The following is an 18,217-nucleotide window of genomic DNA, read 5'->3' as shown; positions in this document are numbered from 1 at the left end:
GTGTGGGGCAGGACACCTCTGTTAACACAGACTGTGCCTGTGCTGGTTTATTCCACTGGAGAGTTTGGCTCCCACTGAGGGGAAAATGGCACATCTAGGGCCCATCCAGAGTGGCTTGGCACTGGATCCTCTGGTACAGGAGTGGCATTGGCTGCAGGTGCTTCAGCTGAGCAGTGGGCTTTGCCTTTGCCCACTGCCCAGGGAGGAGAGCCCACAGCTGGGACTAATTGTGAGCAGCACAAGCTCTTTACCAGCTCAGAGGCAGGTCAAGGGTTTGCATTTTGCAGGTAAATGCTGATATTTCAGTACAGTGCTTATAAAACTGCTGGCAGATCTGTTGAAGAGCTTTTAACAGGTGGGTGTCATGGTAGACAAGACTGGAAGCTCTGTAGCAAACCTGTAAGGTGCTGAAATGGGAGGCTGCAAGAGCTCTCCCATTGTCCTGCCCTGGTTTCCTGCAAATGCACTTTGTGAAAGCCTTTGAATGTTGGTAGCTGTAGCTTAGATCAAAAAGCCACTTTGGAGCCTGGCAGAGCACTGTGTGTGGGAGATGGGAATGACATCTTGTACCTAGGTAGGGAGAGAACACATGTAGGACTAAGCAGAGTATGGTGAAGAAAGGATGGATGTTTTTCAGTTCTTTGATGTGGGTACAAGAAGTTTGTTCAATTTCAGGTACAGGAGAAACAGAATTTTAAGCACCGGTTCTTACTTGGGGTAAGAACTCCATTTACTGTGTCTGCTTCAAAGTGCTGCCTGGGTGTTTGTTACTGCAGCACGTGTGGTGGTTCTGCAGTGAGTTTGCCAACTGCTTGGCAAGGGACAGGGGAACTGCCTGTTAAAAATTAACTAGCAGCTGAGATAAATCACATATAAACAGCTCAGGGAGCGTGGTGATTTTATCAGTATCTCATCTGCTTGCCTGTCTCGTGGCTGCCCAAGTTCCTTTGTAACTTTTGTTAGTTTGTTTTCACTGCTTTCTGCACAGCAGCCTTCTAGATGCCCTGTTCAGAAGTCAGATGTCTGAGCAGCTGAGGGCATTAATTTTTAATCAGAAGCAAGGTGGTTTGTATGGTATTAATGAAGCACCTGCTCTTGGGCCACAGAAGCTGGGTCCAAGACAGCTTCAGCTTGACTGTGGCAATGACAAAAAGGCTGAGCTGGGGGTCTGGCTTTCCAGAAGGTATAGACAAATCAAACTGGTTTGTAAGCTTCCTCCATGCAGTAATGCTGGATAATGGAGGGTTTTAACTGTGCTGCTGCTTTTAACTATCTCCCATTGCAGGTTAGGCTGGTTGACCTCTCCCTGTGTATCAACAGGACAGCATGTAGCAGTAGCATTTCCCAGTAAGCTTAAGTAAACAGAGTTGACCTGCCACAAGATGCACCACCCTGCCTACTTCTCCTATCTGCCACGTTGGGTGAGTTTGTTCACTTGCTTACAGCAGTATGAATAAGGGTATGGGAGAGGTGTCCAGGGAAAGTTCCTACCCTTGAACATGTTTGGGGAGCTCCTGGTCAGTCTCACTTCTCTGCTGAAAGGCTGATGGGCAATGCCTGGGACTACTGGAAGAGCCTGTGCCTGTTCTGTAGCAGCTCTGTACCGTTCCCTTACAGGTGCAAATTGTTCATCTTCCCCAAACTGCAGTCACCAAAGAGCAGAGCTCATTTGTGCAGTCTGTGCACACCCCCTAAGGGAGCTGTTGCCCTGTCACTGAGATGTGAAGCAGGGGTTATCCTTGATGAGTGTTGGGATGCAGCCATCATTCCAAAGAGGTTTTTTACAGTGAGGCTTGAAAATCCCCCTCCTGTATTATTTTGCATGCTGTGAGATTACCTTATAGTCAGTGCTGGCAGCCTTGTGTGGTTTGGAGATGCTGTGTTCCCAGGCTGTCCCAGGCAGGCTGGCTGTCGCAAGGCTCATCAGTCCAAGTGTGGGTCGGAGCAATTTGGGGCCAGAAATGGGGCCAGTTGTTTTGCAGTCCCATACTGGTAAGTGCAGTTGCAGGGTTGCTTGCACTCCCTCTTTGTGCTTGCTGTAGTTTCACCCACAGTTCCCTCTTGAGCAGTCCTAGTTCCGATCCGTTTGCCATGTATTGAGGATGTGTTTGCTGTGCGGTTTCTGTCTCCATGCAAGGACCTCGCTGCAGTCTGCAGAGTATTTCGGTCAAAGCGGTTAGTGCAGAGGGTGCTCCTGACAGGGTCTCCTCTGCTGAAGGTCCCTCATTAGGAAGGAAGCAGACTTGCATGTCAAGGATGGAAAATCTCCTCCTTACTTTCTTCAGGGAACATGGAAGTTTGAATTTGCTCATTGCCTTTAGTAGCACAGCTCATACCTTTGTCAAGAAACTTGAGAAGAGGATTGAAGTGTTGCAATCCCCATGGAACACACAGTCCCAGGCAGCCTGGGGCTTAGTGGCCATTTGTGTGTTTGCCTTGATGCCAAGCACACTCTGTGGACTAGGTGGTGTCCTGGGAGGGGATGGCTGGGCAGAAGATAAGGAATGGTGTTACAAAGAGCCTGGGAGAGAGGCCTGTGGCCTGGAGCTCTGTGTCTGAGCCATATTTGAGCCCTTAAAATTTTTGTCTAGCTCTCTAGCTGCCTATGTAAGCTGATCAGAGGCCATATGGTGGTCAAGGCATCCCTTGATGTACTCTACTTTCTCTGCCTATTTTTCATAGTAATGAAATACTTTTTCCAAGACCAGTCACATGTCTTTATTTGGCAAACAAACGGAAGCTGGCAGAGTGGCTCACAGTGAATTTCCCAGTGAGCGTGCCAGCCTGCTTGCTAATACACAGCTGAGCTGCCAGAGTGCCAGGGGCTCCTAGCACCCCATAAAACTGCCTGATGGACCTTACGGGTAATTAAACATCGCTCAGGTTTAGCAGTCAGCCCTCAGCAATGGAGTTCAGCCAATTAAAATATCTTTTTATAAGCAGTATAGAACCAGTGACATATGACATGAGGGTGACTGAGTTGCTCACAAGTTAGTGGCACCTCTAACTGTGCCTGGTTTCTGTGTAAGTTGATGTAAGTTGTGGAGTTTAATATTAGGAAGCAGTTTCATTGTCTTGGAGCCCTGTTTATACACTCCAAGCACAATGACTAAAGGGATCCCCAAAGCTGCTACCAATAATCCTATGTATTTGATATTAAAAGAGAACACTAAATAGAAGCTTTGAAAAGCCCTGTGGGGTCACAACTACTTCTGTTTTCCAACTGGTCCAAGAAACAGGTAATGTGACAACATTTCCTGAGCTAACTCAGAACTTTGTAGGGATGAAAGTCAAAGTTGATCTCTTGGACACCCTTCTGGATCCTACTAACCAAATATATGCCTTAGACAATCTTCCAGTTTAGAAGCATGCATAAAAATCTTCCTCCTTTAGAAGCATAACTGGCGCTGCTTGGTGCTTTTTTGGGTTTGATTCTCTACTTGCATCAGGCTGGAAGTCAAGATGGTCTTTGCTGAGGACTCTGGTGTTGCTGTTAGCAGCTGAGGTGGTACATGCTGAATGAGCTCCCAGATGAGGAGCTCTTGTTCTTGTGCTAAATCTGAACCCAGGGATGTAAGAGTATGTTTCACTGTGCCACTCTGTTTCTATCTAGATGGAAACGTGGCAGAAAAGGGGAGAAGGTTTGCTTGCATTTGTCATCCCCAAATGCCTGTCTTGAGATCCAGTGAGTAAGTTCCAGCATTTGCTGGAGCAAAATTATGTGCAAAAGAAGTTATGCTTTTTAGTCATCCAGGGTTTTCTTTATTTAAAATTTGAATGTTTCCTTTGATCTGTTACTGATCACATACCAGAGTATACTTTTGGCTTCCTGTCTTTTTTCTGTGAGCACTTGTGCTATACATGTATTCTTGTGTTCATCTGCAAGTAAATCTATGTTAAAGCTCACTTTAAATTGGCAGGGGTTCTTTTTTTCTTGGCAGAACCACTGTGGAGCAGCTGTGTGACAATCTGAGACACAAAATCTGAAGAAATGTGTTTTTAACACTGGACCGTACAGCTTTTCCAGCAGCAGTTACCATGAGGCTGCATGTTCTGCTGCTTCCGTGGATGGGCAAAGTGTTGTAAGGGGCAAGATGGACAAGAGACTGTACGAGGGTCACAGCAGGAGCGGCACCAAGGGCAACTCTTCCTTCTCCTTCCGTGCTGGACTGCTGTGTGGGCCAAGAGCACCTCAGAGGTACAGCCAAGGAACACAGTAGTCTGTCTCCCTGTTGATTTTACTAGCTTGCAGGATTGTAGCCATGAGTTTTTTCCCATGGGTACAAGGTGTGATCCTGTCCAAGGACACCAGTCACAACTCTTGCTAGGGACCAGCCCCTGATGTTGGTGGATTCAGGCATCCTTGGGATTGTATTCAGAAGGATTTTGGCAGGACTGTCACACATCTGCAGAACTCCTCTCCTTCCCCTGTGCCCACTCCTTTTGCTATGATGCCATCTGCCCTAGCTCTGGCTTTTTATATGATTCTGCAATGTACTTTTTTGCAAAGTAGCCATGCTAGGAACAGGCCACTTGTGCAAACTGAGAGGCAAACTGTGTTTGTTTCAGGGGCTGGCAGAGGAAAACAGTCTGCCCATGTACTACAGAATGAGGTTACTGATATGAGTAAAGAAGGAATTGGTTGGTTCTTAACTTCTACTGGGAAGCAACTTGTGAAAAAATTATAATGGTCCATAGAGCAGGGTATTATTTCTGCCCTTAGACAGAAAATTCAGGTCCATTTCACTTCATTGTTTGATATGTTGTTAAAAAAACAAGGGATAAATCTATACCTTTGACATGTATCAAGCATGTGTAAGTATGAAATCTCATCTGGTTCTCTGGAGTTAAATTAGAGATCTCTTAAGGCAAAAGAAGGAACCTGGCATGAACAGCCCAGTAAACACTTGTCAGGTAATTGGATTAGCTATCTTGGTCTCTAATGTTACGCAGGCTCTTTGTCAAGTTTGAGTGAGAAATGAAAAATAAACCATTTTTCTTCCAAACAATGGGCTGCCTCAACCCAAAGTAACCAGCAAAGAGCAGTGTCTAGAGGACAATTTCATTCAAAGCAAAGGAGCAGAGTTTGGGCTTGGAAGAGGTCAGACAAGTTCACAAGGAGAACTGGTACATTCTAGCTAGAATGTGATTTTGGACTTTGAATCCTGAAAACACCTACACAGAGTTGGTCTCTGTAGCTACAGTGCTTCACTGTCTACTGTTCCATGTTGTCCTTGTGGTTCCTGAAGGCAACATCTTCCCTCCCTGAAGAGGGCATCTTCCTCTCAGCCAAATAAAGCACTACAGGCATTCAAAATGTGGTTTTGATGCAGTAGGTGTGCTCTGTGATCACACTCACTTTCAAAGCTTGAGGAGGCTTCTGTGTTCTTTCAAACCACAACTGGAAGCACTAAAACGTCTTTCTTTCCAAGTCGCAGATTTACACCACTGCATTGCTCATCTCCATTTCTTCTTTTTGTTTTTATTGGTGTGGAAATTCCAAAGACATAAAACCTTGTGTGACAGCAGGACACCAGGATACAATAGCAGGTAAGAAGGAACTACCTTGTACCCTGTGATAATTTTTAGATATTTGAGGTACAGCTCTATATAAATAAATTACTTAACTGGGCCTCAATTAAAACTATAGAACCAGCTGTAGTTTATCTTGTTGTGTATCTTTAAATGCAGTGGGAAAAGGTTTCAAGGTGACTGTCACGATGCATAGCTTGATCCAGTGTCTCTGATTTTAGCAATTTTTTATGACAATTGCTGTGCCACAATTGCAGAAGTAACAACCTGTAATGGGGTGTATATAGAGGCACCTGAAGTTTGGGCTGGAGGCAGGTGCTGCTGTTTGTTGAGGCTTTCCTCCAGGAGAACAGAGTAGGGTGGTAGAGACTATTGTCACAAGTACTTTTCTGCTCAGGGTTGTCTTTTCATGACTAATCTGACTCTTACTAAGGTGGTTAGTGTAGTCCCCAACTATATTAAAGCTAATGTTTTGACCTCTGAGGTAATTTATTGAAAGAAACCTAGGGAGGCTTTTCTCCAGAATGAAGAGCACTCACTAGTGACTTAACTACATGGCTCTGATGAGAGGTGACGGGAGAATGGAACCTGGGAAAAAAAAAGCTTGCTTCAGTCCCTTTCACTGTACTTGCTTTGTCAGCAGATGCAGTAAGCAGACACTGCTGCTGGTCATAGTACCTGTCAGTTATGAAGACTCTTTATTTGCAGTCCTTGTTTTCTGGGGAAAAAGGTTTAACTGGTCTTTTAAAAACATCTAGTTATAAGCTGGCAGGAGGTAACAGGGTACACCTTGTCCATGTTTTCATGTTAAATTAGTGCAATTTCTTCTGCTTGCTTAAGTGTTTTGGCAGGAATCTCTTATGGCATGGGTACCTGTTTATTGAACCCTCAGCAGGAAGGGCACTTGTAACCTACTTTCTAGGAAGACCTCAGGCCATATTCTTCTCTTTCCAGGCTTATGTGAAGATGGCAGCATCTGCTCTGTCCTGGCTGAGGCGTGTGCCTGCAAAGGGTGGCACAAGAAAAGCTGGGGAAGGATCGTCACAACCCAGCCACCCACTGACCTCACCTGGTCTCTTCAGAAACACCAGGAGGTGACACACAGCAGCACAGCACAGCCAGCTGCAGAGGTGAGTGACCTACAGCCACAGCAGCTCCTTCAGAGGCAGACTCACAAAGATTGCCCCACTGCCAGCTGAGACTTTGTGTTATGTGTTTGCTGGTAACGATGAGACACATTGGTACAACAGAGACGCCACATCCTCCTCCCGTCACCCGAGCACTTGCTCTTTACCTTCTGAATTCATTCAAATTCAGGATTGTAAGGGCAAACTCTTTCAGGCTTGCACAGCTAGGAGACAGGTTTCTATTTTAACCAGGCAGTCTCAAGCTCAGAAAGCTGCAGCAGTATGTGGTAAGGAGCATCTTTATCAACTATAGAGGAACCAGACCAATATGTCTTGCTCTCATTAGATACCATGGAATATAACAGTTTGTACAGGCCAGCAGCATCTGTAAAACTATGGTAGCTGCTGCTTCCTGTTACATGGATATTGTTCTTAAAAAAAAGATGTGCTGAAAATTGTCATTCCTCCTTTTGAATAACACAGAGGACACTCCTTGTCATAGTATAGTGACCTGTTAAGTCTGGTAACAAGAGTTATTTCACTTTCAGTAGTTGTCATCTTTTGATTCATTTTGCTGCCATGTAAATGAGTTTTGTTTTTTTTTTTGATCCAGAAATGAAAACAAGAGCTCCAGTTCGTAGCAAGTAACAGTCTCCTTTACTGATTATTTTAAAATAAGGACAAAGTATTTCAACTATTCACAAACATTTATGACATACTGGAAGTAATGTAAGAGAAAAAAAAGTCATCATTATATTTGAAGCAAGACAGTTTTAAGAAGTTCACAAATACACTGTGGGTTTTTTTTCCTTTTTAAACTGTTTGAGGATACATTTTTTCAGGAGCCACTGTTTGGTCAGATGAACCTCAGCTGTATACACTCTGTCCTAGGGGACAAAGTGGAAAAATATTTTCAAAAGAGAACTTTGTCAGAAAGAAAGAGTTGAAATATTGGCCTCTAATGGTCTTCCCATTTTTGTCTCTGTGGACTTCGTGCAAGGCTTAACATGAATTTTTTGGTACTGATATTTTATACTAGGATCTGAAGCTGATATTTATTTTACATGGTATTTTAGTATTTAAAAGATCTGAGACTTATTTCTTGTCCATGTATCCATTTTCCAAGCTTTAAGGCTGCGCCACTACCAACATTTTATCAATCTTTTGTCATTTTCTCAAATCCTTTGTCAGATTTAGAACTGGTAGCAGCAATGATGATGATATTCCTCATTTCCAAAAAATCCCAAATCAAACAGAGGAATTCCCTGGGAAATTGCACTCCACAAACATGATACACAACTAAAAAATTAGTCCAAAGTTCTAATAAATATTTAGTTCCAGCTAGTGCTAAAAGTTGTCCTACTCCTAAATAGTACAATGTTTATTATATACAGAAGGGTTGGATGGAATATGGACATTTGACAAAGATCAGTGAAGGTGTTTCATGGTCTGACCTGTTCTGTGTGCTTCTGCACAGGCTTGTACCACCTGTGGGAAGACAGCACTCCTGGGGTCACAGCAGACTCAATTCTACAAGCTGCAAATTATCTTCTGCAGGCTGTTCTGTCTTTCAACTGAACCAGGAGCTTCTTGCAGGATTGAAAGCCCTTTCGAGCTTGCTCCTGAGCTAAATGCAAATTTGTACAGCATTGCCAGGTGCCAGCTTACATCAGGTAAGGGTTTGGTCTTTTGCCTTCAGCAAATTACAATGTGAAAAATTGCAGCAGCATTTTTCAGTGAGCACCATTAACTGACTTTGGTAACAGACCTATGGCATGACCAGTGGGATCACAGCACATGCTGAACTCCTGTCCTGTGGAGTGAGGAAGCACAGCTGCAAATTACCTTGCAGCTCGAGTCTGTAAATAGTAAAGCCATAAATATGCACAAACCAGAGCTGTAGTGCAGGCTGCAGGGCCTGCTCTGTAGGACTGCTTGTTGTTAGTACAGATGCAACACCACAATAAATGCTACTTAATATGAAACAAACCTTCTTCACAGGGCAGTAAGCCAGAGTTCAGGTCCAGGCTTCCACTTCTCTGAGGTGACTCTGGAGCTACATCAATCCCACTGTTTATCAAACATGGAAGAGCAGCACTATGGGAAGATAATGACTATCACTTAACACTAAAACTTGGAGCTGGAGTTTCCTTTTGCCACCAGTTGTCATTCTCCCTTTTTCACAAATGCTCTGTGTGTGAGCACTCACCAGGCTTAACAGAAGATAAAGTTACTGCATAAAAAATATGAGTTAGGGTTAAGGGTTAATAGAAACAACCATCATGGGATTGGAGTTCCTGAATCCTTGGAGGTGTGCTCTCCATGGTTTTAGTCAAGTTTCAGTGAGATTAGTTTCGGTGAGATTGCACTCAGCAGACCACTACGTCGTCACTCCAACTTTTTCTTCTTTTTTTGTGCAGTTGTTTCAAAGCTTGGTAGGATTAGCATGAGAAGGGCTAGAGGAGATGACTGTGCTGGTCCACTGTCTTTGCTAATGCTCTTCAGAGCAGCGTCCTCTCCTCAAGACCACATCATCTAGTCCAATGTCCCCACTCCTTCCTTTCCCTTTCTCTCCTTTGAAAATAACCTGGGAAGAGAAACAGAACAATTTGAGTGCAAAAATAAAGTCACTTGAAAGAAGCTTCTGGTGGGAGAGGCCTCAACAGTAAGAAAGCAAAAGCACTCAGCCTTATGACTGGTTTTTCTATTTTGTGATGCTCTCCCTTCCTCACTTGGACAGAATCTTTGTGATGAACCAGCAGTTCAGGACGGTTGGGTCAGCTGCACCATCTGCCAAGAGATTCTCAGAAGAGAATCTTGGGCAGTTCCTACACATCAACTCTATCCTGTTTTCGTTGTCCCTCGTGGCAAACACATCAAATCCTCTGTATGCTGAAAAATGTTGTCTACCAGAGGAGCTTTCCATTGCTGAGGTACCGTGCAGCCACCTTAGTTATGGGAACTAGAAACACTGATCTTTTACTTAACAAGTTGTGGCTGCTGCAGACTCAATGTTACCTGCACACGGTGGTGGGGGTTTGGGCATGGGTTTACACAGATCATTACAAGTTCAGATTTTGCCACAGTAGGAGAAATTGAACAAACACAAAGCTCAACTAGAAGGACTGGAGTGTAAATCAGTGACGATATACAGAATGTTTAAGGAACACTTCCCAGACATCAGTGTTGTTCACCTGTGCTACTGCTGTAGATTCAGAAGTCTGAGCTGTTTAATACAGCCAGTGGTTTTGACTTAAAAAAAGTATTTGAAACATACAGCAATAATTTCTAAGAGTCTCCTATTACCACTGAGCTGGAAAGATTCACGATTCATAGGTCAGAAATTCAGATGTGTAGTTAAAAATCATTTGGAAGCTTGCTGAAAACACGCTTTTAATTGAGGAGTAGGAATGGAGGAGGTCAGAGAAACTGTGTTGAATATACTGAACTACTTTGGGGGAAATGACAGGTTTTGGGGTATACTTTAATTTACAAGATCTAATTCATTAGAAAGTGTGAAGAAGGATTGTGGTCTCCATTCATATTCTCCCCAGGTGCCCCCTAAAATTACCAGTGTTTAGTTGCTTTTGGCTTTTTGTTTGCTTCCTGCCTTCCTCCTGATCTCTCTGTGGCAGAGGCCTTCCCTGCTTTCTTAGACTTTTCTCTTTCCTTCATCCCTGGAATAGGTGTCACAATGGCTCAAGTCAGCAGCCCAGGCTCCACATGCTGGCTGGAAAAGATCCTAACTGTTCCATAAGGTGTCCAGAGACAGCTCTGGTCCAGGGACCAGCAATTGGTTATGGCTGGCAAGCCACACTGAGAGCCCCTGCTGAGGTAGGTAAAAGAGGAAGGGGGGCTACTGGTATTATTTGGGGTCTCTAAAACTCATTTGCTTTTCTGCCAGATATAAATACGAGTGACAGACACTAATGAACTGCTTTATCAGGTGAGACAGAGCTCAGAATTGCCCAAAGTGTTAAACTTAACAAAAAAAGGTAAGAAGGTGACAAAAAAGAATTGCTCACCTGTTCTGAGCTTCCACATTCTGTCTGATGTTCATTTACAGCTAACAGAAGGCCACATGTCTGCTACTGTTGCTGAGGGAAAGCTTTCAGAAAATTATCTGTGGCAATTACAGCCTTAGGATTGATTTTAGAACTCTATACTGCGTGTGTGTTGTAGCCTGCTTCCACCATCAACATAACATAGTGATGTGTGAGCTGTTTGGACCACCTGGTATTTGTCAAACAGGCCCTGAAGCACCCAGGCTTCAGATCGGAAATAGAAACGACCTTCAAAGGTAGGCAGAAGCTGAAGAAAAATGCTGAGCTTTGGAGAAAGTCTTCTCCATGGCACTTCAGACAGCTGCTTTTGATTGCACTAAACTGTTCTGTGTAATTGGCATAGCTAAGGTCATCATTTACCTTCTTGGCAACAACAGCAGCAGGTATGCTGAAAAGCACAAAACCATGCAAGACAGAATCACAGAACCTATCTGGTTGGAAGAGACCTCACTCCAACCTCCCTTCAGGTAGCTGTAGGGAGTGATAAGGTCTCCCCTCAGCCTCCTTTTCTGCAGACTGAACAACCCCAACTCCACACACGCAACCTCCCTGCATTCTCGAAATTTCTTTCCATTATCTCTGCCTCTGTTATTCATCCACAGGGGATGATTATTCCTATTTCACAGTACTGTATTACTTAAAGCATTATTCATGAGGAATCTTGACTCAGGCTTTTGGGAAATCCCTGTACTCTGTGCCCTTGTCCATTAGCCTGCTCTTCCCTATGTGGTGATTCCCTTAAAACAGACTCACAGGTAGCTTGGTACAGGCCTTGTTGCCATTTCCTACCTGTCTGTGGCTGGAGGTAAGGCTCTTTTGCAGAAAACTAATTTGAAGAAAATGCACAATGCCTCTCTTAACTTTGATGTGATCCCTCTGGCCGGGATCACAGTAGTAAAACACTGAAATGGGACCCAAAAGACAAACAGTGCTACACCACCCAAGTGTCATCAGCTCTTAATGCAAAAAAATGAAAGGCAGCACATACATGGGTACTTACACTCTTGATGCCTAGTCCTTGTAACGTTATGTGTGTCTGTCTCCAGCCATGGCCACCATTTCTTCCCCAGACAGCTGGTCCATGAGCACCATTTTTCCTGACAAACACTTGGAGGGCACCAGAATGCAGCCCAGGCACTTTATGCCTAAAGGACAGACACAAGTCACCAGCCTGAGCCATGTGCCCCAAGGGCAGGATGAGATGCGCTGCTTTGCCTTCTTGGCCTTTGGAGTCAGAGATGGTAAGATACTGTCCCCCTGCAAAAGAAAAAGCAGAGACTTGGAGTTTTTAAAAGATCTATCATAGTGAAGGAGCAAATGCATGAATCATCGAAACATCCAAAAACACAAAACAGCTCCACAAGGTGCAGTGAGTCTTAAATAAGGCACAGAGCTGCTACGTGAGCCATGTCATATATTCCTTCATTGGTGACTGTATGAGTCTACACCCACAGTGACACAAAAGCTACTGTCTGCATTTCTGCACCTTGCAAGCCACAGGTTTTGCTGTTGTTTGCAAACAGATAATGTTTTTTGTTCAATGATGTGAACTCTTCATCTGGATTAGATACAGAAAGCTAGAAACAGCAATGGTTTCTATGTGGCTGTTAAAGCCATACACTCCCTGGAGTCTTCCCTAGCAGTCAGTGAACATAATGAATTCAAACCCCTGTTATTATCTCTGACCATTATGATAGAAAGGTGTTTTTGTGAAGGCATCTTAAGATCATGAAGTCCAAACATTATGTACCTCTATGAAGTCTGGTGCTAAACCATGGCCCTTAGACATTAAGCCTGAGAGAGAGAGAGAGTAAGAAAACAAGCAAGCAAAGACAGACAGCATATGCTTCCCTAAGTAACACCCCCTTTCACATAGGCACTCAAAACTACCATAAATGAGACTTCCTATCTTGGAGAAAACACACACTTGTGTTTTGTTTTGTATGCTTCATGACAACTTTTGCAAGGTGGATTGTAACTTTAAAACTTGAAATTATCAAAGGGAGAAGAGTTCACTTTTAACAAAGAAAAATATTAAGAAAATTCTTCCTTACTCTGAATTGAAGATTTTTGGGGTTTTTATGGGATCAGACTTTTAAACCTTTTCTTAATTGAAAAATTCCCGTTCAATGAACTTAGGGTAAAGGTAGTATTGAGTCCCTTAGTTGAAAGTGATAATGTAGAAATACAGGGAAAGTTTAATATTCTTAACAGACGAAGCCTCTACTTGAGAAGTCTATTTCTGTCCTATAATTATTTAAATTGTCACCCTTCTACTACTCAACCAGAGATTTCTTTTTTGAAAGCCACAATGCCTTTCCTCTGAAGTTACCACTCAAAAGCAAAGCCAACCTCATCTCCAGGTCATTATTTCTACTGAGGTTTGTAAGTTCTTTGGTCTCAGTGAGATTTAACAAGGCTAGGTATTACACTACAGTCAGGGGCCCCAGATCTGTATTTAGGCATGAAGTGAGAACCCTTTGTCCAACGATCTGTAAACATTTTATCTGGGTTTGCTTTGTTGTTGTTGTTTCCTTTTTATTTTTTTAATGCATTGTTTCTGCATCCAGGTGGCTGGCTGCTACCGTAAGCATAGCAGAGTTCAGCTAACTGCACCTGTTTGTTGTGGATACAATCCTATCACTACACTGACCTGACTCATTAACTGCATGTGTTTCAGACAGTTACAGTGACTGAGTCCAATCAATAGGAAACAGCTTGAGGTAAGCACGTCAGCCTATCTGTAGGCAAGCCCCTGCAGGAACAGGTCCCCTCACACCAGCATTTTCTGTATGCACAATAAGCTTATAAGGCTTCAGCACAGCACCTTTCCAACTGCAGATTCTGATAAACCAACAAATAGCTAACTTTGAAAGGTGAAAGCAAACACTCAGGAACAAGCTGTGAAAATAAATCCTTGCAACAAGGTATTCCAGACAGGAGGGAGTGGGTGGGTGACTTCAAGGGACTAGTTTTAACAGGCTCTGTCAACAGCAGCAGAACGTACACAGGAAACAAAAAGCTGAGGTTGTCCCTGCCTGGAAAGCACCACAGGAGAAAAATTTTAAAAACTAAAAGCCAGATATAAAACATAATCATGGAACTTCAGTAACAGCAATCTGAGAGGGAACATGCTTTGAGTGATTCTCAAAAACAGTGGTGTTAAATAAATCTGTTTCATAAAGATGTTTGAATTGTGTAATCTTTTTTTAAATCAGGAAACAGCTGCCTGTTTTCTCATCTGCAGGAGGAAGGGCCTCTGCTCCCTGAGCCAGTCAGGAGGCTTTTAAAGTGTCTTAAGGAGCACATGAAATACTAGAGCTTGTGTGAGGGTGGGGAGGGGGCCTACCCAGTAAGTGAAGAGAACACTTCCACTTCACCAGCTATAGACCCTAAAAAAGGTGCCAGGTCACCTGCTGTGGTGGCAAATGACTGTCTCCTCCCTGGCAGTCTAAGAACAGACATCTGTGTTGAGCTGGTGTGTAAGGAAAATGGTTCTCAGTGCCCTCAACCTCCCTCAGCTTAACCCAGGACATTTAACTGCCTGAGAGCAGGTTTCCTTCCCAGGTCTGCCATCTCTTCACATAATGTGAACATTGTGCACTTCAAAGGCTGCTCTCCTGGGGATGAAGTAATCCCATCATTGCAGGCAGCCAGAGATGTGTGTCTAATCCCTGGGCCTGGGGGCAAGCAGTGCACCAGTGCCTCACCACCCTCACAGTGAAGAACTTCTTTCCCTCTAACCCAAATCTATCCTCTTTCAGTTGAAAGCCATTACCCCTGTCCTATTCCTACATGCCTTTGTAAGAAGTCCCTCTCCCGATTTCTTGTAAGGCCCCCCCCTTGAGGTAGTGGAGCACCTAACTTGTCTTCCTTCCAGTTACTTAACAGTTTTCCTATGTACAGGTTGCTGTAACTTGGAGTAGAATTCAGTAAGATCAAGAGCTTAAAGCAGAAGTTTGTATCTGGCAGCAGAACAAAGTCTAGTTCCAGCTCTTTTGACAGTTTTGCTCATAATATGGAAATAAGTCTGTTTGTGTGGTGGTTTGAAAAATAACCTTTGCTTCACCATAAATAAAAGTTGTTCTCTAGTGCACGTTTTTGTTTAAGACAGATAATCTCTTCCTGAATACATTTACTACTCCTTCAGAGACATTTCTGTTCTAAAGATACCAGCTATGATAAAAGTCAAAATTCTCAATTGCTCTTTCATGTTGGGAATCCTAAGGTTTTATTTTTATACAGAGAAGAGGTGTGGGTGTGAAATACATCCCAGAAGTAAAGGGAACAGGAGCTATATAGATTCCTTATAAGAACTGTCATCAGCCTTAAGCCTGGGTGTTTCTTTAACTACAGGATGCAAACATAAAACAGCTATCTGTTACCTGATGCATCTCTCACTGCTTCCCAGTGCAAGTCATCATCTTTGTCCTTCATCCATCCACATAGTCCACCATCAAAACTGCAGCTGTGCACCAGCACACCTGTGCAGGAGACAGCAGGTTAAAAAAAAAGGCAAACCCAAGTTCTTCAGGTTGCTTTGGAACTACAGCAGCTTCCCTTGTGGTTGACACTAGCAAGTACACGTGAAAATTAAATGCAGCAGAAGCAGCAAAAACAAAATACTTCACAGGATGCCAGTGTCACTGTTAACAATTTGTGTTATTTTTGTGCTAAATCTGGTAGGAAATAAAAGGGTAAAGGCTCACTTAAGGGAGTAAGGTTTGTGTTTGGGGTTTTTTTGTTTGGTTTTGGTTTTTTTAATAAAGCATAAACAAATGTAAAAATATACAAAACCCTAAGCAATCTCCCAAACTCCTGAACTCTAGCCCCTGAAGAGGGGATGTGATCTTTACCTGGGTCGTCGTTTGCTTCAAATTCATCAGCAGTAATCCCTCTTTCAATTTCAAGTATTTCAAACAGGTTATTGCTCACTCCGGGCTGCCGTGGAACTGTGAGAAAAGCAGTTTGTCAGAAATGAATGAGATAAAAGTAGTTAGTGACCTACTTCCTTATCTTTAATAAAAACCAGCAGAGCAGCTCTGGGCATTGTGCTTTTTCTTGGAGATTTCAATACATTTATTTGACGTGAAGAGTCATAAACTGTACGCCTCTGTGATTTGTGATTTATGTTGTAACATTTATCTGAGCACAGTAAAAGGTGATTCAAAACCCACTAAAGGCTCTCAAATGAAAGCTCCTTTTTAACCAGAGGGGAAAAAACATAATAAAAGAAGAAAGCTTTAACCTTGAAGCACACCATTCCCCTCCAAAGGCACTCTTAAAGGCAGAGGCTTCTCAAAAAAATCAAGCCACATTAAAATCCTGCTCAAACTTTCTGATCCACTTACCTTTTGCAGATGTTTGTAGGCACCCAACCTTGGTGCCATGGCTGAAGGGACATTCATCTACCTGCAAAGGATTAGAGCTCCCCAAACAGTGCTCAGGAGTGTACCAAGAGTGGGGGAGGAGGAGCTCCAGTGGAAGCTGGAATTCAGCTGTAATTATATTTTTTTACTTTGCAACACAGGCTGTCTCTTAGCTGTCAGGAGAAGGAACACCCTCAGTGATTAATGCACCCAGAGGTTATGGCACATTCACAGCAACCAGGACAAGCTGAAATTTAAGGGCTCCTTGTGGGTACGACAGCTGCCAAAGTCAGGTGACTACAAAGACTTGTGCTTACTTCTGAAGACCCCATGCCAGTCTGTGTAATTCTCCAGAAGCAGCTCACTCTTTTCAAGCCTGATGGGCAGCTGTCAACTAGAGACAAACAGATTGCACTGGATAGAGCTGTCTTGGAAATTCCTCTTTTACAGTTAAGAAGAACATCGATGTGTTTCAGAGGTGTCCCTAGATGATGTAGACATCTCTGACACCTATGGCAGTATTTATAAGGGCCTTATCTATTACAACCTTGACACGCTTTCCACTTCCAGTACTAACCTAAGTATCTTAATTTCTCTATAGGCTCCTGAGGCAAGTGGGAACAAGAATTGAGCTGATTGACAATTCTAAGCTGAGATAAAGGACTGTTGTTTTCAGGAAATCAAATCAAGGGTAAGAAGGAATTTCTTTTGCACTAGGACAAGATGTAACACTGCTGCAATAGATCCTCTAAAGCCACAAGAAGACAGAGGAAGATGGAAAAATAAGAATTAAGTAGCTTCCTGCTTTTTGGATTTAGGACAAAGTAATCACCCTGATAAAGTCAACCAAATGCTAATGTATTTTAGAAGCACTATTACAGGCTACAGATCTTAGATGGAAATCTTGTACAGTAAAAATAAGATTGAAGTCCGTAGGAAACATTAACTTCTTATAGTCATTTTTGGAATCCGATTTTTTTCCTTTCTTTTTTTCCTTTTAATCCTGTGTAGATTTTGGTTTCTGTCTATTTGCAGTCTATGATATTAATGCTCAAACATCCTCAAGGACTTCAGGCTGGCTTGGGTAGTAAAGGATATGTTGTTTGCAATAATATTCTTGCTGCTTTGTTTAATCTGGGGTTTTTTTTGCTTGGTGATGAGAATGTTGATACTTAACCTGAAGCCTTACAAATGTGCACAGCCCACAGCACCTAGGCCTCTAATCACCCTGCAGTACTTTCATGCACAAAAACTGTGGTCAGCTGTATACAGAAAGAAGTCTCTTTACCTCAGGCAGCAAAAAAATCAAAACTGGAATGCTCTGAACCCACCCTTCACCCGAAATCCTGCCCAGCACTGTGCTGCTGTCTGTGGTAAGAGCTCTTAAGATGCAGGTGAGACAGCAGCACATCATCCAGCTGCATCACACCTGCATAGTGTGCTCACAGGGCTGTGAGCTGTTCTGATGTGTAGTAAGAGCACACAGGTAGCACTGCTCTGTGTTAAAGCTGTGGACAACCATAGGCAGTAGCTTATGGAGTAGGTGTGTGTGACTGATGTATGGCCAGAGCAGCATCGTTGTGGTATACACAGCAGCTGTGGGCACCATTTAAAGCCAGCTGCAGTGGGCATGCTCAGGGACAACAAACTCTGGTAATTCCATTCCTTGGGCTCACTGTGGCCAGCCACCTGGGACAGCCAGTTTTGCAGGAGTACTTATGTACAAAGCCTGCTCAGCTACAGCATTCTCTAAGTTATTTACACTTCTGGCAAGACAGTGCTGACTGCAGTTCCTCCTCACAAGGGAGTTTCATACATCCATGCTGCAGGCTCCTGCTCCCTGTGAAATGCAGCATGAGACACCTCTGTGCTGCTCCCCCTGGGACTATCACTTTGCCTTTCCTCTTCTCAGAATGTGCTATGCAAAAGAGAGTTTGTTTCCTACGCTTAGAAGAACAAGCCGGCCCCCTTTGCTTCATAACTGCTGAGTGCAGCTCACATAGGTACTGTAGCTGCTGGTCTGCAACAGACACACAACCTTTTCCAGAAGTATCTTTACACCTGCCACATCCACAAGACACAGGGACAAGAAGAGGCCAGCCCATGGGAACAGATGGAAAAGCAA

At 43.4% G+C, this 18,217-nt stretch overlaps 1 protein-coding gene across 1 annotated transcript in view; it reads right to left on the bottom strand.

The window, feature by feature from the left end:
* Positions 1-9,150: 9,150 nt before the first annotated feature.
* The window catches only part of NPNT (nephronectin), a 47,418-nt gene continuing 38,351 nt past the window's right edge, over positions 9,151-18,217 (bottom strand). Inside the window, exons 10-13 of the mRNA XM_054383124.1 lie at positions 15,580-15,675; positions 15,109-15,207; positions 11,724-11,980; positions 9,151-9,246 (exon numbers count right to left, since the gene is read on the bottom strand). Coding sequence (XP_054239099.1) covers positions 9,151-9,246; positions 11,724-11,980; positions 15,109-15,207; positions 15,580-15,675 — 548 coding nt within the window. The remainder of the gene's footprint in view (positions 9,247-11,723; positions 11,981-15,108; positions 15,208-15,579; positions 15,676-18,217) is intronic.

Source organism: Indicator indicator, chromosome 8, assembly GCF_027791375.1.
Source record: "Indicator indicator isolate 239-I01 chromosome 8, UM_Iind_1.1, whole genome shotgun sequence".
NCBI classification, from domain to species: Eukaryota; Metazoa; Chordata; class Aves; order Piciformes; family Indicatoridae; genus Indicator; species Indicator indicator.
This window is presented reverse-complemented; position numbering and strand designations above follow the sequence as displayed.